This window comes from Rhinolophus ferrumequinum, chromosome 19 (assembly GCF_004115265.2).
Source record: "Rhinolophus ferrumequinum isolate MPI-CBG mRhiFer1 chromosome 19, mRhiFer1_v1.p, whole genome shotgun sequence".
Classification (NCBI taxonomy): domain Eukaryota; kingdom Metazoa; phylum Chordata; class Mammalia; order Chiroptera; family Rhinolophidae; genus Rhinolophus; species Rhinolophus ferrumequinum.
The window spans coordinates 19,309,171-19,334,084 of NC_046302.1; the positions used below are offsets into that span (position 1 = coordinate 19,309,171).

At 37.8% G+C, this 24,914-nt stretch overlaps 1 protein-coding gene across 1 annotated transcript in view; it reads left to right on the forward strand.

The window, feature by feature from the left end:
• LAMA3 (laminin subunit alpha 3) overlaps positions 1-24,914 on the forward strand; it is a 256,618-nt gene that overhangs the window by 194,842 nt on the left and 36,862 nt on the right. The window contains 16 exon segments of the mRNA XM_033087622.1: positions 1,618-1,727; positions 4,150-4,230; positions 9,025-9,131; positions 12,127-12,177; positions 13,127-13,284; positions 17,049-17,159; positions 17,272-17,383; positions 17,600-17,767; positions 18,760-18,956; positions 20,117-20,233; positions 20,958-21,065; positions 21,068-21,114; positions 21,385-21,526; positions 22,358-22,460; positions 24,453-24,569; positions 24,658-24,837. Of these exon segments, the coding sequence (XP_032943513.1) occupies positions 1,618-1,727; positions 4,150-4,230; positions 9,025-9,131; positions 12,127-12,177; positions 13,127-13,284; positions 17,049-17,159; positions 17,272-17,383; positions 17,600-17,767; positions 18,760-18,956; positions 20,117-20,233; positions 20,958-21,065; positions 21,068-21,114; positions 21,385-21,526; positions 22,358-22,460; positions 24,453-24,569; positions 24,658-24,837 (1,909 nt within the window).

Below are 24,914 nucleotides of genomic sequence, written 5' to 3' on the forward strand. Positions count from 1 at the left end.
CTGCAATACAGGAAGTGGCACATCAAACATTAGTAACAGTGTGTGACAAGTTTCAACTTGTTTGGTGTAGTCTGGTGGGTGTGAGCTACAGTTGAGAGAAGGTGTGTTTTAAAGTGTGTTGTAAATCATCCTCTATCATGACAATGCTCCATGTCACACATCACTTCTGGCATACGACAATTTCTGTCAAATAAAAACATTACGGTGTGTCCTCATCCACCTTATTCACCAGATCTGGCACCATGTGACTTATGGCTCTTCCCCAAAGTCAAAATGACCATGAAAGGAACATGTTTTGAATCAATTCAGGACATCAAGGCATCCAGGACAGTTCAACTTATAGACACTCACAAAAGAGGACTTCCAGAACAGCTTCAGAAAGTAGCAAGAATGATGGGATAAATGTATTTGAAGCCATGGTGAGTATTTTGAGGAGGATTAGTGGCAATTAAATTTTTTTTAATTTAAACATTCATCGTATTGTTTGGTCACACCTCATATGTGCATATTTTTTTTCCCAACCTGGCTCCAGATATTACTTAAAAACTCACATGGATTAGTTTCCCACTCAAGACTACCTCTGCACACAGAAGTAACATATATGAGCAAATTTTTAAAATTATATGTATTCTAGGCCATATAATTAACACAAAGTATCTCTGAATTATCAAATGCCCACTGTAAGGAGTGTGTGCCTGGCTATTTTTTGTGTATATTTTTGTGTGTATTTTATTATTAGAATAAAGCCAAGAAAGTTTATACTGGGCTAAAAATTCTACAAACTAAACAAATCCAACACAATCCACTGAGCTTTGTCTCAGTAGACTGCTTAGTTGCAAGGCTGTATCATCTCAGTGCTTTACTGAAGAATAACTTTCATTAGACAATGACTTTTACATGAAAATAATTAGATTCACATAAACACAAGCTTATATACAATGAATGCCTTGCTTCTTTGAAACATCATAATTGAGTGCTTTTTTCATATATGGTGCAACTTTTTATTATTTTAACAAATGTCGTGTATTAAAAACTTATTTCAGTTTTATTGTTCTTCAGTATACGATTGGTAAGTGAATTATGAAGTCAAATCTAGTTAATTTTCATAGAAGCAATTGTAAGGGGAAGAAGAGAAAGGAAAGGGGTTTACATTTGTTGAGACCCTGGTATACTTTAAAAAAAAAACCCTAACAACGTTGGAAAGTGGGTATTATTCTAACTGCATGTAGTAAGAAAATTAGAATTGTATGTAAATCATACACCAATAAAATTGATGTATAAAAAAACACTGAGGCTCAGAAAGGTGAAGGAACTTGCTTAAGATCCCACAACTACGAAATGTTAGAGTGGGATTTGAACCCAGCTGGTCTCTCTCCACTTCATCATGCCTCCCAACATTAAACACCAAATAGCTGATGGAAGGACACTTACACCTTTTTTTCTACACCAACAATGATTGGATTCCAGACAGGAAAAATACATGGTTGGTGGAACCGATATCACCATACAGAGTCAGAGGACTTGAGTTATAATTGTGTGAGTAATTAAGAAGACAGTGATCTCAATAGTAATAAATGTAATCAGCTGCTATTAATTGAACTGTTTATTTGTCCCAAGAACTGCCAGCATAACACTGCTGGGGATCACTGTGAGCGCTGCAAAGAGGGTTACTATGGGAACGCCATCCAGGGATCCTGTAGTGTCTGCATGTGTCCTCATTCAAACAGGTACTGTGGAAGCTTGAAAATAATCTATAGAGACAGGAAGTAGTTTGGTGGTTGCTTAGGACTGAGGGTGGGGGTGGGGAATGGGCAGTGACTGATAAAGAGTATGGGATTTATTTGGGGGGTGATGAAAATGTTCTAAAATTGATTGTGGTGATGGTTGTGCAATTCTTTGAGCATACTAAAAGCCATTGAATCGCACACTTTAAATGTGTGAATTGTATGGTATATGAATTATATTTCAATAAAATAGTTATGTTAAAAAAACAAACAAAAAATGCAAAACAAAAACAAAACAAACAAAAGCAGTCTTTCCAAGTGGTATGCTTGTGGGTTTTTCCTTTTCCTCTTTCCTTTGGCTATTCACTCAAAGACTAAGCAATTATTTGTTGAGTACCCATTACAGGCCTAGGACTTGGTCCTCTATAGATGCCGGTAAAGAAGACTGGCAAAAAGTCTGATCTCATGAAGCTTTATCTAGAGAATATGGACAAGGGGAGTTGGCACATTCAATTAATATGTGCACAAATAAGTGCACCTTCAGATAGAGATGGCTTATGCGATTGATTAAAGGGTTATGTGATTGATAGTAAGTAGACTCTTTGGAGAGGGTGATACGGAGGAGGGCTGTCTGAGGTTGTTGGGCAGGGACCAATGAATGAACAGATGGAGTACACCACGGCACTATCTTAGCAATGAGGGTGCCAGGCAAGAAAAAAACAGAAGAGAAATCCCCTATCATGATGTGTTCGTGGACAGTAAGAAGGCAAGAATGACAAGTCCAGTGTGGGAGAGAAAGGGCCAGGAGATGAGGCTCGTGGGGCAGGGGTCAGATCCTGAAGACCTTGCATGCTGGAATAAGGCATTTGGATTTTACCCTCAGTGTGAAGGAAGCCTCAGGATGGTTCTGGGCCACAGAGTGATGTAAGCTGAGTTGTTCTTCAGACTCCAGTATGGCTGATGGGTTATGTAGGTAGAAAGCCGCCACTTTCTTTTCATGATAATCCATGTTCCATTTGGGCTTGGCATCTTATCATATTCTTGTTCATTGTGACATGTTCACTGTGGGTCCAAGCAAAATAGAACGAGTAACTAAATGAAGCAACAAAATCAGGAAGATACTGATAAAGTTCCAGTAGTGCACAGACTCTGGAACAAGTGTAGACCACAAGGCTGATTGGTATCGGCTGAGCAGCAGAGCAATTGGCCAAGTCACTTGGCCAAATGTTGCTTTTCTGAAGATGCGTATTTGAAATGTTCACCCTGCTTTGCTATCTATGGGTTTGATACTCCTTAAACCTGCCCAGTCCTGTGACTTTATTTGTAAAGAGATCTATCACTTGACACCAGCCCAGACTTGTTTGAACAGAAGCTAGAGAGAGTGGAAAGCAGAGAGATTTCCACAGGGTGCTTGAAACAAGCCTTTCATCTTTGGTGGCAAAGTGTATTGTTAACATCAAGGTCAGCTTCCAGCTTCCACGCAGTTGCTGTAGTACGCAGTTCCTCAGATTTATCAATAAAATTCTATTTTTATCTAATTCTCCTTCCAGCAATATTAATACTGCTGACAAATTTCTAACTGTCCCTTTAGAACTGTAACTCTGTATTCACCTAATAGGCCAAGAGAAGCTTCCCAAAATAAGAATTCTCTTACCAGCAAATGACAAAAGGAATTATTTCCCCTCAGAATGACGTCAGTATAATGTTCAAAGCACAGACATGGGCATTTCGCAAGGCAAAAGGGCTTTTTCACGATCTCTTCATTTAATTAAAAAAAAACAAAACAAAAAAACCTTCTCAAATGTATGCCAGTTTAGAACTAAAAGAAAGGGAATCTAAATTTCACAACTTGATTTGAAAAAGGTAAAACTCACCAATGATTGTGCCCACAGAAATATGTAGGTGGCAACCATGCTTTGTGCCTTAGTCCCTCTGGGGCTCTGAGGGCCTGGCTCCTCCACCACCTTTTCGTCCCAGAAGGCAATGTGCCCAATATAAAAGAACTAGAATAAACACAGAGAAAATTTTCTTAAAGAATCAGTACTCTCTGTTCTTTTTTTCTGCCTAGACTTGTTTTATTCCTTCCTTGTTATTCCTGGAAAAATACTGTTGTAATCATCTCTTCCAAAGTGAGTTACTGTGTTCCATCTTACGGGAATGAATGTATTTCTCTAGGCCAAAAATAAAACAAAATAAATGCCTTCAGTCCTTATTCACCAACATTTGCCCAGTGTTAGCTGAAATAAGTCATCATTATCTCTACCAGTCTTGATGGGCAAAATTTTCTTCATACAAAAAGGAACCAGACCCTTGGTTGCATTTCTGTTTTTACTTACTGCAAGTCAGTTGTTTGTGGCAAAAAATAATGAGCATAAAGCCTATTGATTTATGTTTTCACTGGGGCTTTGTTCTGTCTTCCTTCAAGTTTTGCCACCGGCTGTGTTGTGACTGGGGGAAATGTACAATGCTCCTGCAAACCCGGATACACAGGAACACAGTGCGAAAGGTGGGTGCTTCCCCTCCCTCACTTCCCTTCCCCACCACCCAACCTGCAGGGGAGGGTGAGCTCTGCAGGCAGGCTGCTGCAGGTGCCTGGGCTGTGGGTAAGGTTCTGCCCAGTCATAGCTCAGAGCTAGGGGTGGGGCTGTTGGTTTCACTGAGGCTGGAACAAGGCCTCTTGGGAAAAATACAAGACTGCTCAGTTAATAAATCATTAACTTCCTTCTCTTTCCCATTTTGTACATGTCTCAGAAATTTGCGAATAAAGTCCAACATGTCATAGCCCTATATACTCCCTAACACACAGCCCTGTATACCTACCCTCATGCATCCCCCTGGGTACTGCTTCAACTTCACATCCCTGTATACCCCTTTCCTTCCTCATCCCTACATCCTCCTCCCCTATACAAATCCCTACATACCCCTACCTCCAAATAAATTCATCCCTGCTTGCTCCTACCCCCATATACACACATCACTGAATAGCCCTACCCCACACACATCCCTACTTGCCTGTACACACACACAGCTCCTATATATCCATAGCCCTACACACACACACACACACACACACACACACACACACACACACACACACACACCGCTCTATTCACGATGTGATATTTCATGGTTAGCTACTATGCAGAGGGCACTGCCAAGTATTGTAAAAGCTATACAAGGTACTTACAATCTAGCTGGGAATATAGCACACACATGTTTGGAAAAGTGATAGTATAACAAATGAATCCTGTGGACAACAAATTTTTAAATTTAAAATGATTTTATCATAAAATCAGTACATATTTATTATAAAAATGATGTAATGCAGGTGAGCTAAAAACTAATGAGGCCTACCACACCCCTCCATCGCCCTACATGCCTGTTCATAATCATTTTACCTACAGAAAACCACTGTTACAAGCTTGTTGTATGTTCTTACAGATCATTTCTATGTTCACAAACTTTTTCTTAAAAACAAAGGCAGATTCCTATTTTACTTTCTGTTTTCTGTGTTAGTAATGTCTTTCCATATCAGTAAGTACTCATCCATAACATAGTGTCAGGACCGGAAGTTCCACTGAAGTTCCATATGGGTCTTTGAGATAGTTTTATTGTTTCCATTGAAAGCAACACCCAAAGTAAATCCTGTTAGCTAAATATTTGTGTACATAAATCCTCAAGATATAATTATACAAATCGATCCCTTGGGTCAAAGGATAGTACATTTTTCAGACTTTTGGTACATTTTGCAAAATTATCCTCCAGAAAAGTTGTCTCTGTTTACATTCTGGCAGTGAAAGAACAGGAACCTGCCCAAGGTGGATATGAAAAATGATCAATTTTTTAAATATTTGCCAATTTGATAGGAAAACATTGTGTGACATTTTAATTTACATTTCTTTGTTTAATAATCAGATTGGACTTTTTTCCATGTGTTTATTGACCACTTGTAAATCTCAGTTTTTGAACTGCTTTCCAGGTCTTTTTCCCATTTTTTTTTGTACTGGAGTGTCCTTTTAATTTTTCATTGGTTTGTATGTTATTTTTAGAGGAAATTAACCCTTTATACTATATGTAGTGAAGATTCTCCTTGGTTTGTTTTCTGTTTGTATGTTTTTTGAATGTCTGCTTGTTTTGTCAATTCTATATACGCAGAGTAAAGTTTTGTTATTTGTAGCTATTCTTTTATCCTTTAGGGTTTCAGCCATTAGAGAGGTAACATAAATGTTTATGCATATTTTCTTTTAGTACTTTTATGGTTTTATTTTTTACATTCAAGTCTTCATGTTGGCTAAACTTTAGAAGAGTTTTATCAAATTTCAAAAAAACAAAATTAATTCAACTGGATTTCATAGTATGGCAGGGCCACTCTAGACTGGGGTTATCTGAAACGTTTTATAGACAAGGTGGGACTAAAGTACGTTAAAGGATGATTAGAGAGTGGAGCTGCAAGATGGAGGTGGAAGGCGACTCAGGTCAGGGAAGTAATGCAAGAAAGCCCAAAGGCCTAGTGGATACCTGCCGTGGGTGGAAAGGAGGACTGCCTTATTATGGGGAAACTAAGTGTCTGGAACTGTCCTACACTAAAAAGCAGCAATTCAAGGTTTTTCTCTTTTCCATTTCAGCAAGAGGAAATCCCCCCACACTTGCCTCAGATCTATTATTCATTCTTTCCTTCAATGAAAAATAGTGTATGGAGAACCCAGTATATGCCTGGCGCTGTGCTAAGCACTACAGACACACAAGCAGAACATAGACTCTGCTCTCACAGGTTTTTGCAGTTTAGTGGTGGACAGACATACAAACGAGCTGTTAAAATTGTGAGAGAACATAAGCCTAGAGAACATAACTAGGCTATGTCGGACTGCAGTAGGAGGGACATCCAACCATCCTTGAAGGGTGAGGGGCAGAAGGGACAACTATACTGAGACGGGAAGGATGGGTGGGGTGGGGAATGGGGCTTGGAAAGAGCTTCCAGACTCTGTGATTTAAAAGCTGTGGGTCTCCCACCTGGGAGAGACATCCTAATTCAATCCTCCTTATGGTTCTTCACAGACAGTGAAGCAGAAAACAGCAATAGGCTAGATGACACATCCATTTGGCAGGCAGCTGATGTGAAAAGAGAAATTCTTAATTAACAGTTCTTCTCTTAGCTTGTGCTTGTTACACTTGATATCTCAAGAAAGTGAGCTATTGTTTCTTTTGATTTTTAAATGTTTTTCACAGGTAAATGCCATTTTAATGTCAAAAATTTTCATTTGCTAAACATTTATTGAGCACCTACTCTGTGCCAGGCATCAGTTCCAGGACTAGTTGTTAACTGTGCAGTGATAAATACAAGGACAGTATAGAATAAAAGTAGGAACATATGCAGGAGATAGTTAGGCCGGGGAGGGAGCAGCCAGTCTGGGGGAGGGGTAGGAAAGGCTTCCCAGCTCACGTCTTTCTCCCTCAGCCACTCAGAGCCACAGATGATAAATGTGCTCTCTGCTCTCTTTTGTTGTACCAATGTCATCTATGACACCAGGAAGTTTTACTTCAGTCCATTGTGTTTAGCCACTACCACAAAATGCAAATAAGGGAACCAGTCATTTCTCGCCATCGGTAACTAATGCTCTGCAAAAGTGAGGAAGAAATGGAATCAAACTTCCTGAATATTTATGTAACTTCAATATAAAGTATTTTATAATTATGAATCTTTTACATGGAAAGTTTATATATAGGTGAGACACCTAAAAATGCAGTATTTAAAACATAGCTCTTTGGCCTCGCATGGTTTGTCAGGTAAAATGTGGGGCTGGTCACATAAAGTAAAGCCCTGTTATTAGCACATTACCAGCCCGCTTTGTAGACAAAGCCCACTCAGTCATCTTTTTGGTAATTAGAAGAGACGTGGGTTTTCTGCTTCCTATCTATTTTCTGAAATGTAATAATTCCAAATGATACCAATTATGCATAATATGAATATTTAATAATGTCTTTAAATGGTAGCTATCTTTTATTGAGTGTCTATCATATGCAAAAATTGTACTAGATTCTTTACTACATTATCTGTTATCTTACATCCATCAATCAAAATAGTCCAATATGTCCAATTATTCATTCATTCATTCATTCATTCATTTATTCATTCAACATATTTCTGTCTGACACCTAATATGGCCCAAGGATTATCTCAAGTTCTAAGGAGATAGCAGTGCGCGAAATAGCCAAAGGGGGGGCGGGGAACTGATGTCCTCATGGAGCTTATGTTTTCATGGGAGAAATGGATGAAGAAACTGAAATTTAAATAACTAAGACAACATCCTAAGACCACACTAGTACATCGTAGACGCAGGGATCCAGCCAGATCCTCCTGGTTCAAAACCCAAGTCCTTTGCACTGTATCACCAGTGTATGCATTGGTAAAGCATATTTAGATTGCCTAACCACTCCTTGATGCAAAGCTTAAATTTGGGGAAGCGGGTCAAAAACCATGTATCCCTGATTCTATCAATTCCATTGACAATGAGACACCACACACACATTCATTTAATGACAGTTTTGGGGGGTTAGAGTAGCAGTGGAACTTTGCTAATGGACAGAAATGTTTAAATTTACATCCCAATTCCAGAAACGTTAGTATACATTTATTTTTTTAAAACAGAAAATCATAACCAAGGAACTATTATCTTTTAACTTGTAGATAAGGAACTGAGTTCTCATCCCTAAATTATCTAGACTAATGAAATTTCAAGGCCCAGGATAGCAGCTCTAACTGCTCTCAGTTACTTACGCCCCGTTATAGACAGCAATGCAGAAATCAGTGCAAATATGAATTATGCAGACTTGAAATAGTACAATAGGAAATATTAATAAAACCTCCTTTATGCAAACATTTGAAACTATATAAATTTTACTTCAAATTTCTTCTTTGAGGAAATTAGCTGTATATTAAGTAATATATAATTGTGTGATATCTTCAGGAATATAACTCTTGCATAAAATTCAACCATTCCTGATTTCCATATTGGTCAAACCACTGGCTCCTGTGTGCCATTCAGATATAGAGGTACTTGAGGACTCTGTTATCCTAGGTGTCAGGGAGGAAGGGAGCAATCTCTTCCTATCTCCTGCTCTCACCATCCTCATTCGAGTCATAAATATCTCTGTACTGAGACACATTCATTCTTGAAAATCTACATCAGCCTTCCTCCATAGGGTTACAATATCCCAAACAGGGAGCTAGAGATTGACAAAATTGGATGGAATAAATGATGAGTTCTTTGGGTATTTCTCCTCTTTTCTGTATTTTATGTAGGTGTGCGCCAGGATATTTTGGGAATCCCCTGAAACTTGGAGGTAGCTGCCAACCATGCCGTTGTAACAGCAATGGCCATTTGGGCAGTTGTGACCACCTGACTGGAGGTAAGATCAACTCACACCTCTGTTAACCTACGTTTATCAGACTAGTATAAAGTAGCAGGCAAAGAACCCAAGTAAACGTTTTCAGGAAGCGTAATACATGATTCCAGCTAACAAATGGTCCCCTTATTTTGCCAACTTCTGGAATGCTTAGGCAGTATTTTCAGCTTTGGTGAATAATTTACTTCAAGTAGGTTGTGTTTTTTTGTTTTTTTGTTTTTTTTTGATTTTTTTTTTAAGTAAATTGTTTTTAAAATTCAACTAATTAAAGCCAAAATAACCTCAGCCCCTATTTTAATAATTTTGATAAGACCTCCCTTTCATAAGGTTATCACCACATCAGCTTTCTTTGTGTGTATATCTGAAGAAGTCAAAGTACTCTTTCTCTAATAGCAATAAATGTTCTAGGACATGGGTAGCATAATTACATACCAAGATAGATTTTACATACCAAGGAAAAAGTAATCACTGGGAGTTAGTATGGGTACATTAGGACCAACTTGGAAGAAAAAGGAAGACTATCCTCTTCCTTGTTTGAAAGAGAATATTAATGTCATCTCTCAGGAAAATGTCATTGATATCGTGCAATGTCAAACCCTTAGATAAAGTCTCTCATCTTATAATTATGGACAAAACAAAGAACGAAACCCTGGATGTTTGGATTAGAGCTGGTCAAGTAACTGTTCCTAAAGGAATGCCGAGTAAATGGATTATTACCAGTCTAGAATGAGATGTCTATTGTCATGCCTGGGGCCTTCATTTTTGGCTTCATCTTCAACATCAGTTCACATTGTTGATTTGAATGAAATTGTGGAAGGCATGCCCCCCCTTGTTATCAGGTGACACAAAGTTCTGAGAGAGGCAAATGCCTCCTATGACACATTTAGAGTATTAAAGGACCTCAACAGCCTGGAATAATGGGGCAATTCTAACGAGACAAAAATTATGATAGGGATAAGCATGCTACAGGTGAATGGGGGTGGGGGTAAATCAACATTTGGGTATGTGACAAGTGAGATGTGCCTTAGTCGTAGGAGATGTAAAAAGACGAAGGTTTTCGTGGGCAGTAAGTTTAACATGGCTCGGGAGAGTAATGTGGCTCCTCACACGCCTCGTACAATCTTCACTGAATTCTAGTGTCTAATTCACTGGACACTAGTACGTGGCTCACATAAGTCCTCACATGGGGCTTATAGCTTTAGAAGACAATAGGCAAGCTACCGTTTGTTCAGAACGAGGGTGAGATTGTGAAGGAACTTGGAACCATATCACATGAAGGATTTGACAAACCAGGACAGTGAAGAGAAGACTTGGAAAGTGCACATTGGAAAGGCTGGTGTGTGGGAGAAGGGTTGGTCTTGTTCTGGTGTGGCATGAAAAATAGAAGGTGTACCAAAGAGTGGAAGCTAGAGGGAAACCTATTTTAAATCATCCTACGGAAGAAGTGTCAAATGTTTAAAGATGAACAGGGCTGTTTTAAAAGGAGAGGAGTTCTATTGCAGGTATTCAAGAAGCTTCAACATCACACACGGCTTATTCATGAGGTTAATGTCTTTTCAACCCTCTTATCCCCTTACTCTAATAATGAAAATAAGCAACTGAAATGAGGATGGTAACTAGTTTTTCCAAAAATAGAAGCAAATGCTCACACATGAGACTTGTTTGTTCCTGTGAACTTCCTCTCTCTCTCTCTTCCTCTCTCTCTCTCTCTCTCTCTCTCTCTCTCTCTCTCTCTCTCTCTTCCATTCTTTCTTTCAATTAATAATGTACAGGTTCCTTGATGGTCAAAACTCAAACTTGCTGAGAAAATTATACTGATAAATCAATCATCCCCATAAGTCAAGTTCCCACAAACTGTTCTAGGTGCTGTGGGAGATTGTGAAGGAAATAAAACCATTTTTCCTGGCTATAAAGCATTGACAGGCTAATTGAGAAAATAAAAGTGACACAACCATCTATACATAAAACAATGAGTAAAAATTTTTTAAAAGATGAATAAGAGAAACATAATTATATATAGTAAATAAAAAATATATATAAAGGAGACATTGATTGTCTTTAAGTGGTACGATCAAGAGTGATGTTTTTATCTTATTTTTCTGATTTTTCCAAACTTTCCATAGTGAATTTATATTGTTTTTTACAATTAAAGTAAATATGATTTAAAATTATGTACATACACACAAAGTGTGGAATATTGCCTACTGCTAAAAAGAACAAACATGAAAACCTCCTTGTAGCATGTCTAGGATATTTTCAAGCTTAGAGTTTTCCTGTGGTGAAGTTAGATGATTTTACAGAGGGAAGTAAGAGGGCATTTCAATGCAAGAATGCATGGTATGAGGAAAAAGAAATGGGAGGAGTAAACAATGGATAAGAATGCCCTTCAAGACTGTAGCTGAGAACCTCAAAATTCAGCTCATATTTGCAGTAGTTGGCAGTGTGGGTCCACTAACATTGTGTGCATACCTTTGTCACAGCATCTGTCACAGTGCTGTGTAATTTTTATGCCTCCCCCATGGGACCATTAAACCATAGAACAGTCGGGATTTTTATCTTGATATCTTTGTATTTTCCTTCATGGTACACAGTGGATGCTCAAAGGTGCTCAGTGAATGTTTATTGAGTGTTCTTGAATGAGGTTGGAAGAAATGTCAACAGTTACATAGAAATGTCAACATAGTCAAATGAAGAAAGCCTCAACACTAATGATTAGGAATTTTAATTTTATAAGAATGGCATGACCCCTTTATAGAGAAGAAACTGAATATATAATCAGAGAGGCCACAAGAGAAGTTCCTACAGCAAGACTGCTGGGAGATGAGAAAGCTCCCTGAGCAATGGCACAGGTGAGGGAGGGAAATAGGTAAGAGCCAATGATGCTGGGTAATTTGGTGACTAAAATCTTCCAAATATAGCTTTTCGAAAAGCCAAAACAAAAAAACAGATGAAAAGTAAGCTAAGCAACATTGTCTTCTTTGTTTTTTCCTCATTTCAGACTGCATAAACCAAGAACCCAAAGATGACAGCCCTGGAGAAGAATGTGATGGTGAGTAAAGAAAGAACTCCTTCTTTCCAAGTTGCGAGCTTTAGCTTAAGATATGCGAGCGCCATGCAGGAACATGCACTTTCCTGCCTGGGAAAGCAATGATAGGAGGAGGTAGGAGAAGAACTACTTAGAGTCAAATCCAGCCTGTCAGCTAAGAGTTATATGACCTTGGGCAAATGAACCTTACTTCTCCAAGCCTCTGTCTCATCATTTCAAAAATGCACATATTAACTATACCAACCTCATAGTGTTGTTAAAAAAATTCTTGTAGATCCCGTATTACAATGTCTAGTAAATAGCAAGTACTCGATAAATAAAAGCTATTTATTATTATTTTTCCCACATATAAAATAAGCAACAATTTATATAGAATCACCAATTCCCCCCCCAGTTTTATTGAGATATAATTGACATATAACATTGTATTAGTTTAAAGTATACAGCATTGTATTAGTTTAAAGTATACAGTATATATATATATATATATACCAAATGTAATACATATATATATATATATATATACTGCAAAATGGCTATCACAATAATTTTAGTTAACATTCATTACCACACATATTTACATAGTTTTTTCTCGTGATGAGAACTTTGAAGAGCTACTCTCTTCGCAACTTTCAGATATAAATACAATATTATTAACTACATTCACTACACGGTACATTACATCCCCAGGTCTTATTTATCTTGTAGCTGGAAGTTTGTACCTTTGACCACCTTCACCTATTTCCTCTACCCACCATTTCTCTTTAAAATTTTCCCTGTCTAGAGTCCTCCCTTTTCCAGAATCTGTGTCCCTCCCTGAGAAGTCTAGGATTTCGATGTTTGCCTGTGGTGATCTGTGTGCGTATTAACTGGGCTGTACAACCCTCGCGCTCTGTTTGCATTCCTGTGGCTCCAGCCTGAAGAACACTTGCCTTTGTTGTGGCCCCTACAGATTGTGACAGCTGTGTGATGACGCTCTTGAACGACCTGGCCACCATGGGAAATGAGCTCCGCCTAGTCAAGTCCCAGCTGCAGGAACTGAGTGCCAGTGCAGGTGCAGGCATTCTGGAGCAGATGGGGCACTTGGAGACACAGACCAAGGACCTGAGGGTAAATAGCCGATGGGTCCAGCATGATGCTGGCGCAGATTAGATATGTGGTGAATAGATGCTGCATGAATGAACAAACATTCTTCAAGCAGGAAAGGAGGGGTTGACTCCTTTGAAGGCTCTGGGGGGCATTCCTCCTTTCTCTGATCCTAAATAAAGGTTAGACTTTTTAAAATTGAAGTATAATTGACTTACAATATTACATTAGTTTCAGGTGTATAACATAGGGATTCATTATTTATATACATTATGAACTGATAACCGCGATGTCTAGTTATCTTCTCTCACCGTAGAAATTTATTACAGTACTACTATTGTCTCTATGTTCTTTGTTACTTCCCTGTGACTTACTTATTTTACAATGGGAAGTTTGTACCTCATCACCCGCTTTACCTTTTTCGCCCATTCCCCCCACTCCTCCCTCTGGCAACCACCAGTTTGTTCTCTGCATCTGAGTCCGTTTCTGTTTTATTTGTTCATTTGCTTTGTTTTCAGATTTTACGTATAAGTGAAATCATACAGTATTTGTCTTTCTCTTTCCGATGTATTTCACTTAGCACAATACCATTTTTACTGGTGGCAAGTTCTAGTGAACATATAAAACTAACAATTCTAAGTAAACATTTCTTATTGAATGTTTCTGGGCTAATTTTTCTTATAGAGATTTTAATTTATTATAATGCATCCAGAAGACTCAAAAACAGGTTTGTGTAAAATTGTTATTAATTCTTCTTTAATTTTTTTGATGAATTTTCCAGTGAAGCCATGTGGGCCTTTGTTGGACATGTTTGTTTGTTTGTTTGTTTGTTTGTTTTAATAAACCATAAGTTCAATTTTCAAAAAATAGATATGGGACTATTCGGGTTATCGATTTCTTCTTGAGTGATATTTGATAATTTGTCCCATTTCATCTAAGTTACCAAATGTATGGACATAAAATTGTTCATAATTTTCCCTTATTATCCATTTAATATTTGCAAAATCTGTATTGATGCCCTCTCATTCATTCTGGATGTTGGTAATTTGTATATTATCTCTTTTTTCTCTTGATTATTCTGGCTAGAGGTTTATCAATTTTATTTTATTATTTATTTTTATTTCATTGATTTTCCTCTGTTTTTTCAGTTTCCAATTTCATTGAATTCTGTTCTTATCCATATTTTTTCTTCCTTCTGCTTGCTTTGGGTTTAATTTTTTATTTATTTCATAGTTTTTTAAGATGAAAGCTTATTTTACTTATTCAAAACCTTTCTTATTTTTAAATATAAGCATTTAATGGTAAAAATTCCCCCAACCACTACTGTAGCTGTATCCCACACATTTTAAAATGTTGGGTTTTCATTTTCATTCAATTCAAAAGATTTTCTAATTTCCCTGTGATATGTCTTTGATTCCTGAGTTATTTAGAAGTGTGGTGTTTAATATCCAAATTGGGGATTTTCCAGATAACTGTTTTTTACTGATTCCTGATTTAATTCTGTTGTGATCTGTGAATATACTTCATATGATTCCAGTTTTTTTAAATGTGTTGAGGTTTTATTTCATAGCTCAGAATATGGTCCATCTGGGAGAATGTCCTATGTGCAATTGGAATGAAGGTGGCTAAAAGCATATCCTGAGAAGTAATAGAGTCTAAAGTTCCATGGCCCCAGTCTCCCTGGCCCCAGAGAATAATGGGGACTCTTCTGCCCATGAATAAAGGCTGAAACAAAACACCTTGAAATTGCCCAAAGCCGATTGTTGGGCAATGGCTATATGAGAACTTAGGAAAACAACAAAACTTACAGCTGGGATCTGTACAAGATTCACAAACCAGGAACTATCCTGGAATGTGACATCCTCAATATCACCGTAGTGTGCAAGTCTTAAGCTGCCAATCTAAGACCTGTTACTGGACTGGGGTGTCCAGGGTGGGTTGGTGATAACCATAAGACCACTGGACAGGGCACAGAAAATGCAGAGAAAGAGGGAAAACTTCCACTCAGAATGAGCTTGCAAACACCCGAATAGACAAATAGCAATAAGAAAGACATCCCACAGAAGGAACAATCAAGAGAATGAGTTCCCTTTAGAGAAAATGAAAAATTGTAGGACAATCTGAAAAATGACTTTGAAGAAACAACCAATAGAAGGAACAAAAAATTTTTAAAAAATTTAAAATGCCAGAAAGCAAAAAAAAAGAGGTAGATATGAAAAGATCCAATTCATTAGATGAGATAAAACCCTAAACTATACATAGGGAAAGAGATTTGGGGGAAAGTTTAATATGTGCTTTTGTAAAAGTAAGGCCTGATTCTAAACCCGTTAAGTGGCTATAGCTGAGTATACATAGCAAACAATAATGCTAGAAAAATGGCTCTTTTCTATCCCATCAGGACCTTTTTAGTCCATGGTTAACAGGTTTAATATAGAGGGGAGGTGGGGGAAAGGCTTTTATGTTTTGAGAGAAAAGCCACTAGTTATTTTGATGTCATCAGTGCAACCCTGCACTTCTTCAACGTGGGAAAAGGACCAACACTTTGGTACCTGTCCTATGTGCCAGGCTCTGTGCTACGTCTCACAAAGTCCTCTGAGGAAAATAGTGTTATTTCCTTTAATAGGCATGGAAAAGCTAAGTAACTTGCCTAGAATCACACAGCTAAGGTATGGTGGATCTAGAATTCAAACCAAGATCAAATTCTAAAGACCATGCTTTACTATACTTTTTATCCAGGTGTTCTACTATTATTTAACAGAATGATGTGCCTCAGTTTTCCCATAGTAAAATTAAAATAAAACTATCTTCTAGCTATATCACACACACACTGTGAAAATTCAGTAGGAATATGTATGAGAGGAGAACTAACATTTTTGAATGCTTGTGTATGCATGACTTTTTATAATATGTTAACCGACATCACCAAAAACAACCCAGCATCTTACTATTATAATCCTTACTATACTGATGAAGGAGATAAGCTTCAGTGAACTTGTCTATTAAGTGATGAACCTAGGGTTTGGACGTGAGCTGTAAAGTCTGTGTTCTTTTACCCATCACTGGCTCTCACATACAAAGGGAAGTAATAATATTTCTTTTTCTTTTAAAAATTGTAAGGTTTTAACAATTTTTTCCAAAACAATTGAAAATAAGCACTATTCTAGATATAATGTGAAGCAATATCACCTTCTAAAAGTAGTGGGGTGATTTAGTACCCAAAAACGGACAGGACTTGGATTTTGGTCCTGAAGCAGTCACTGATTAGCTATACAGCCATGGCATGGACAGATCACCCAACTTCTTTCGGCTTCTGTTTTCTCATTTGTAATATAAAGGTATTCAATTAAATGAGCTTTGAGTTTTCCTCCTGCCCTAAAATTCTTTGACTCTAATGTTTCCTTTGATAAAGTAGCCATATGGACTGCTTTCAGTATCATAAGGTTAAATATAGGTTAAGAACAACTGAATTTATTGTAGAATCTGGAAATTAATATATCAGATAAGTGGTATCACCTTCATTTTTATAATAGGCCATTAACTCAACTAACATATCTCTTGTCTTTTCATGTGTTTAAATTTTGCTACTTTTATTTTAGAGTCATATCAAAACTTACATCAGAAAGTAGGATCTTCATGCAGCCTTTTTCAAAGAACCATATGGTTTTCTCGGAACCAGTATTGGTCTTGTTAAGTGAATCTTTTCATATCATCACCAGGTTTACCAAGTTGAGAGGACTTACTCCAAATTTTTACCCTAAAGTGAGATCAGCTTTGTATTTTACTTTCAGAATCAGCTACTCAACTACCGTTCTGCCATTTCAAATCAGGGCTCAAAAGTGGATGGCCTGGAAAAAGAATTAAGTAATTTGAATCGTGAGTTTGACGCTTTGCAAGAAAAGGTAATGTGTTAGGTCAATAAAATTAACCTTTTTTTTTTTTTTTTCTTTCAAAATATTGTCAATTTCCCCCCATTAACTTAATTTGTTGCTAATTAATTTATTTTTCATATAGGTTCAAATAAATTCCAGAAAAGCACAAACATTATATAACAATGTTGATCGGACAACCCAAAGCGCAAAAGAGCTGGACACAAAGATTAAAAATGTCATCCGGAATGTGCACAGTAAGAAAGTTACTCAGTCCAATTAAATATTTTTTACATGAGATAGCCTTTTTTGTACACTGAAAGCATTTTTCTTTAATAGTCTAACCTTATGAAAAAGATCCTGCAATGATACTAAAATACTAATATGAACCTTCCCATGAAAATGTCTGCCTTTTTCTATAGTCTGCTGGAGTCCAGAATTCCCAGTTTAATAAACAACTCGATGTTTTCTAGTTCTCTTGAGGCAGATCTCTGGGACAGATGGAGAAGGAAACAATGTGCCTTCGGGTGATTTTTCCAGACAGTTGGCTGAAGCAGAGCGCATGATGAGGGAACTGCGGAATCGCAACTTTGGAAAGCACCTGAGAGAAGCAGAAGCTGAAAAAAGAGAGGCTCAGCTCTGTAAGGACATTCCCAAACTCTTGCATCCAATCCATTCTAACTGATTTGAAATACAATGTACAAAGTACAATATCGAGTTCTGTTACAGATGGAAGGTATTGTCATTTCAGTGTATATTACCATTAGAGCACCATGTGGTGAAAATGGGTAGCCCCCAAGTTACCAAGAGGTTGTAGAATATAATACCTTACCATCATGCATGAGAAAAGTAGGTTCTTCTCTTAAGGTATTAGATATTGATACCCCTTTTTCCGTTTTAACTGCGTTTTCATTCTTTCATTCAGCTCCTTCCAACTTTCTCATTATGTCATTTTTTAATGGTCTCCTGACCACCACTGGAGTTTTGAATCACAAATTGGTATTAGCACTACTATTACAAAAACATGAGTATAGTAGAAATTAACTGAATATATCTAAAGGTTTTGATTAGGGAAAATGCTTCATTAGCTCAAAACTATGAGAAATATTGGTTTGGTGCATACTTTTTCAAATACTGTTCTCTAGTAAATATTACTTCAAATATTGTTCTCTAGTAAAACAATATATCAATAGTTAATATACAGATAGTAGCAGTTTTATTTTAGCATTATATCATTTCAATTTAATATTAACCTTGGCTTTTAACTGCAAGGAGACAGTATTAGTAGTATAAGGAGTATGTGCTTTATACTCTGGAGATCTAGTTCAAGTCCCGAGGCTGACTGGTCATGCAGTCTTGGGTCATCATCTAATTTCTCACCACCTCCATTTCCTTATCTGAAACATGAAAATGATAATTATTGTTTTCATGTGATTATCATGAAAGTTAAATGAGGCAATGAGTACAGTGCACAGAGCAGGTGGTGCATAAATGTTAGTTTCCTTTTCCATTCCCTCGCAAGTTCAAGGACACCATGAAATGCGTAGAAACTCAATTCTCCTTCTGTAGTCTTTACAACTTAGCTGTAACATACTCATCTCTCACATGGAAAACATAAAGTGATGTATTACAGTGCTGAATCGGATAAGGAGCTGGATGGAAAACCACCAGGTGGAAAACAATGGACTTGTTAAGAGCATACGGGATTCTTTAAATGAATATGAAGGCAAACTCACTGACCTCCATGCTGTGCTACAGGAGGCAACTGCCCAAGCAAAGAAGGCCACTGGCCTCAACCAAGAAAACGAGAGGAATTTGGAATTCATCAAGGTGAGTTCACAGTCAGAATCTGCATGCTTTCATTAGTGACCAGGAGGAGAGAGAGGGATATTTATCATTAATAAAGTGGCATAGCCAGGAACCTGTCTGTACATCTAGTCTGTATGGCAAATGCTAATCAAACAAGAATGAGGCATTAAATGCTAAACCAGTCATTTCTGCCCCTCAATTGCTAGAAAACATTCTGAACTTAAACCACAGAGAAAGCAGAGTAAATTGTTTCACCCCGGTTCCTGGCTGATAGAGTATTGAAGAAATAATGTTGTGAAGTAGATGAGAAATTAAACTAAAATGTTATAATTAATTAAAGTCTATAATGTATATTTTAAATAATGTACTTTTTGTCTCAGATATGCAAACGTCATTATCGTAATCACCAGCAAAGGCATTTCAAGCCATTATCTGCTTTATAGAAAATAAGTTAAAGTACAGGCCTCATGCAGGAGCTGCCATAACAGAATTTAGAGCTCAAGATTCTGTAGCATATATTTTCAATGGTGAACATTATATGCTAAACCAACAACAAAGGTGTGAGCCATTATGAAATGACAATAAGATCAAAGGGGAATAACATAGGACTGACCCCCAAAAAGAACTTGGTGGAAGAAAATAAATAATATCTTAGCGGATGGCAATATGCTTAACTCCAATACCTCTTTCAATAGTTACATCTCTGTTGGAAGTCCTGATTATGCCAAGGCAAAGGAGCAGCATGCAATTTTATGGGTCTCTGAACTTGACAGCCTCCTAGCCTGCATTCTCAGGTCCTATGTGCTCTCTACTTGAAGCCTACCTTCATCCTCATGGGGACTGGCAAGTAGATGTGCTGATGGTTGGTGCTGGTTTACATAGTTAAAAATCCCTCATTCTGCTTCACAAACCAGAGCTTAATTATATATCCCAGCCTAGAAACCTGCTTCAACAATGACAACTATTGCTTCATTGGCATGTCGTTTGAGGAAACTATGACAACACACTGACACGGCAAAGAGAACTGATTTCCCCTCAGTTTGTAGTTGCCTGGACAATCGTTAAGTTCAAGACAACATGCTGACTCTGAAATTACTTATATGCTGTTGTCCAATAAATATGCCTTGCCTGCCAATTGTATATCCTGTAGCTCAAGCAGATATTCTTTGTATTCTCTCCAGAGACAAGTTCAAGAAATGAATTCCCTACAGAGTGATTTCACCAAGTCTCTAGCCACTGCAGACGCTTCCTTACTGCAAACCAACGTTGTGCTACAGCTGATGGAGAAAAACCAGGAGGTAGAGATGAACCTTGTTCTCTAGCAAGTCGAAAAGTATTTAATTTATATTGCGAGGAAACTATGAGATGAGCTGACATATTTTTTTTCTCCAGTGTATGTCTTTTAGTTGGAAGGAAATACACCAAAATGTGATTACTGCAGGCAATTAGGTATTATAAACAGACACAAAGAATTCCCATCATTCACTGCACGGTTCACACCCCTCCCCTCCGTGAATGATGTGACTTCTTTATGTCTGTTTGTATTACCTAGTTTGCCTGCAATGAGCAAATGTTACTTTTGTGATTAAAAAAAAATCATTATCCTGTTTTTAAAATATCAAGCATACTTTGTTAGTAGAACATATTTAGGACTGATAAAAAATTGACAGCATTTGCAGCCCAATGGGCATTTTGAAAATATCTTTCATGATGGCTATTTCTAAATCAGAAAGAAGTGTTTTAGGTTCAGTACAATTTTACACTAATGATAACAGTGTAGCTGTTATACAATTTATCAAAGGGGTTACCCACCATAAGGAAAATGTTCAAATGGGGGGTAAAACTTGGGAGAATATTACACACTATCTAAGTAACCAAAGATTAATTGGTGTAGTAAATGGGCTTAAAAACAATTTCTTTTTGTTGCCTCCTGGAACATGTCATTTGTGACAGAATTCAAGAAATTGGCATATACATTCTTTGCTTAAATTGACACTGTCTCTGTTTACTTGTAAAAAATAGGCATATGAAAAATTAGCTGCCACTTTAAATGAAGCAAGAGATGAACTAACTGACAAAGTGAGAGAACTTTCCAAATCTGCCAGCAAAGCATCGCTGGTGGCCGAGGCATGAGAAACATGCAGCAGTCCTTACAGGAGCTGGCAAAGCAGCTGGAAGAGTGAGTGTGGGCCCCAGAGGTCTAAACACAGGCGCTGTTGGTGCCTGATGTGAGAGCCTCCCCTGGGTGGGCTGGATGTCCAGAACAGGTGGGGGGCGGGCCCCGTGCCCAGGACCGAACCCCACCTGCAACAGGGCTCTGATTCCCAGTTGTGTCCTTGGGGTAGAGCTGCAGAGCCCCCAACCTCAGGTCTTCGTTTGCCAGATGAATCAGAGGCCTCGGCTGCAGGCTGGGGAGGGCTGCTGGAGCCTTCACCTGTTTGTCTTCCAGTATCAAGAGGAATGTCAGTGCGGATGAGCTCGTGCGCTGTGCGGTGGACGCGGCCACTGCCTACGAGAACATCCTCAACGCCATCAAAGCAGCGGAGGACGCGGCTGACAAGGCCACTAGTGCCTCTGAGTCTGCCTTCCAGGTGGGCATCTGCACTGGCACCTTCTCTACATGTCGAGAAGGCTCACTTTCTTACTTTCATTCTGCGTGCACTGAGGAATCTAAAAAAGCATTATGTGACATCTGAACTTGTTACATAGAATAGATTTGAACTTGCTCTAGATATGGGTCATTTCTGTATTTACTCGGCTGATACATGTACACAATTTTTAAAACTTTGTACAACCAGAGAGAAATTACAGTGATTATCAATTTTGAACCAAGGTAAATATTGTATCTTGCTTCTTATAAGCTGTGATAAAGTATTAACATTTACTAAATGTGATTAAGTATTAACATTTACCAAAGAAGAAAGAGATTTTTGTACACAATTTGACAACCATTTATTTCCTATTCTTTGTCTTACACCTACACATGTCTGTGGAGTCCTATGGGATCTTACATGCACCATATTATATTCCTATATTTAAAAATCAATAAGAAAATATGAAATATCCAAGAATTAGGGAAAAGGCCTTCTTGGAAGGTCGAAGACTTTTATTGCCCAAAGATGAAAAACCTAAAAGCAATTCAGTTTTGTCTTGTTATTGCAGAGCGTATTGTACAAGGGACAGTGAGAAAAACGAGACAGGTGTCACATAATTTGTCAGTATGTCGCTAGAGATGGATCCACCTCCCCAAGCCACAAATGTCTACCTAGTGTCCTAACTCTCTTTTAAGGAATGATCTTTTTAAACCTCTTCCTCATCCTTTAAAAATTAAGATAAGGGCTTTAGGATAGGATGAAAAAATCTTCCTCCATGTTTCCTAAGGTATACCACATGCTTGAGACTGATAAACACTTTGCTTTCAGACAGTGATAAGGGAACGTCTTCCAGCAAAAGCGAAAAGCCTGAGTTCTGAGAGTGGTAGACTGTTAAATGAAGCCAAGATAACACAGAAGAAGCTACAACAAGGTATTGGGGGTTGGGGGGTGGTCAGGATAATCAACCGCTTGAAAACAACGTATAGGACCAGGAGAAGCAGCCCTAGAAACAAATGCTCTTCTTGAATCTCAGCATTGATACACATTTGTAAATCCGTGGTTTATTTTATAGATTTAATATTTCTACCTAATAGTCTAAGATATACTGAATTAACCAGAACCTCATGAATATTAATAAATCTGGAGGGTGATAGGCCTATTTTATCTTGGACTTCAGGGGTCTATTTAATATAATCCACCTGTGACCATGGCACTGGAACCCACACAGCTTAGAGGTATGTGCAGTGCTGGTTTTTTATTTAAGGTCAAGAACGTTAGTTTCAGGTCACTAGAGTAACTGCTTCAAATTTTCATAAGTCCTAAAATCTTAGCAACTTATAAGTACCAAGACCCACTACTACTGTAAAGCATAAGAATTTTTTAATCATAAATTTTATCTTTGAAAATTTTCCACTTATTTAATTTTTTTTAAAGAATTAAACCGTCTCAATCTCACCAAATTCCTGTCTCTTGATTTTCTCTAGTTTCTTCTACTCTCAGCTTGGTGCAAAAGTAATTGTGGTTTTTTGCAATTATTTTTAACCTTTAATTAATTTATTTTTATTTTTTTAAATTTTTACTGGGAAATATTGGGGATAAGTGTGTTTTTCCAGGACCCGTCAACTCATTGTCGTCAATCTAGTTGTGGAGGGTGCACTTCACTGGCCCATGTGGGAATCGAACCAGCAACCTTATTGTTAAGAGCACATGCTCTAACCAACTGAGCTAACTGGCTGCCCCTATTTTTAACCATTTGCACCACAATTACTTTTGCACCAATAATAAATTTATGTATGTGTGTATGTATGTATGTATTTAAATTAAATACGTGAAAAACAAAATGCAAAAAATATGCATTAACATATAATCATTTGCCTAGAAAATGTCAAGAATTGAAATTTCCTTGTATGACATCTGCTCCCTTTATAAAATTAGAGCTAAGGTCAAGTGTTTTAAACAGACTTAGGATGCAAACTACATTGTTATTTTTTCTTTTGTTTTCTACCAGCTTTATTTATTTATTTATTTATTTATTTATTTATTTATTTATTTATTTACTTTTTACTTTTTGACCCCCTTCACCCATTTCTCTCAACCCCCACCCCCCACATCTGGCAACCACCAATCTATTCTCTGTAGTTGTGAGCTTTTTGTTGTTGTTGTTAGATTCCGCATAGACAGATCATAAGGTTTTTAGGCTACATTATTTAAACCAGTTCTGGGATCATAATTTAAGCCATCTATTATGAATTTGGTCTTAAAGCATTCACTGGTCAATTTCCATGATCCCAAAGTGTCAATATTTTCTATTAGGAATATCTGTGAACTCTGTTCTTTTCACTGAATTTCCTTAAATATGTCAGTTTGGAAATGAACAGAAACAAACAATGCCTACTTGTGTGTGTGTTTGCTTGGATGAAGCTCTAGCAACAACATTCCTTTCTGATACTCTGACTGAAGAGCCATCCTTTCTGTATTATTCATTCATTTGTTCATCTGTTCCTATAGTCATTCATTCATTCAATAAATATCTACTAATATTAAGCCCCGACTAATACCAAACATGGCACTTTGGACTGGGACACAGCAGTGCAGTTGAACTAGACAAACACATCCCTTTTTTTACGGGGCAGAGACTTCTGTCCTGAACGGAATGGAAGTTAAGCCTTCTGCTGGGTTATTAAGCCCCTCTCTTTCTGCATGTGCATTTCCAAGGAGCCTCGTACCACAGGTTCTGATATGTTCCTGACCTCTGTACACAGAGCACCCTGGGGTTGTGGGTCTAGGCACATGCATAGGGATGACCCCTAAAGTGCAGGTTGCTCAATGCTGTGCAGACATTGGCTACTTCAGGAGCTACCATTGCCAACGCAGAATCAAAATCCACAGAGTAATTGCCTCTTAATGCTATCTTTTATTTTAGAAATCAGTCCAGCTCTAAACAACCTACAGCAAACTCTGGAAAGTATGACCATTCAGAAAGAGGTGATGGACACCAATATCACTGCCATCCGCGATGATCTTCGTGGGATAGAGAGAGGTCAGCATCTCCTGAACCCACCACCGTACTTGGCTTATTTTATCCAACAGTTTAGATACTCACACCTCCCTGTCTGTATGTGCATTAGATGACATCAACGGTATGATCAATAGTGCAAAGAGTATGGTCAGAAGTGCCAACGACATCACAAATGAGGTTCTAGATGGGCTCAATCCCATTCAGACAGATGTGGAAAGACTTAAGGATACTTATGGGAGCACACAGAGTGAAGACTTCAATAAGGCTCTTACTGATGCGGATCGCTCAGGTATCAGACGTTCTTGGGTCAGGACACATGGTCCATTTTCTCCATTGTTAAGTGCTTTGGTCAACTTAAATTTTTCC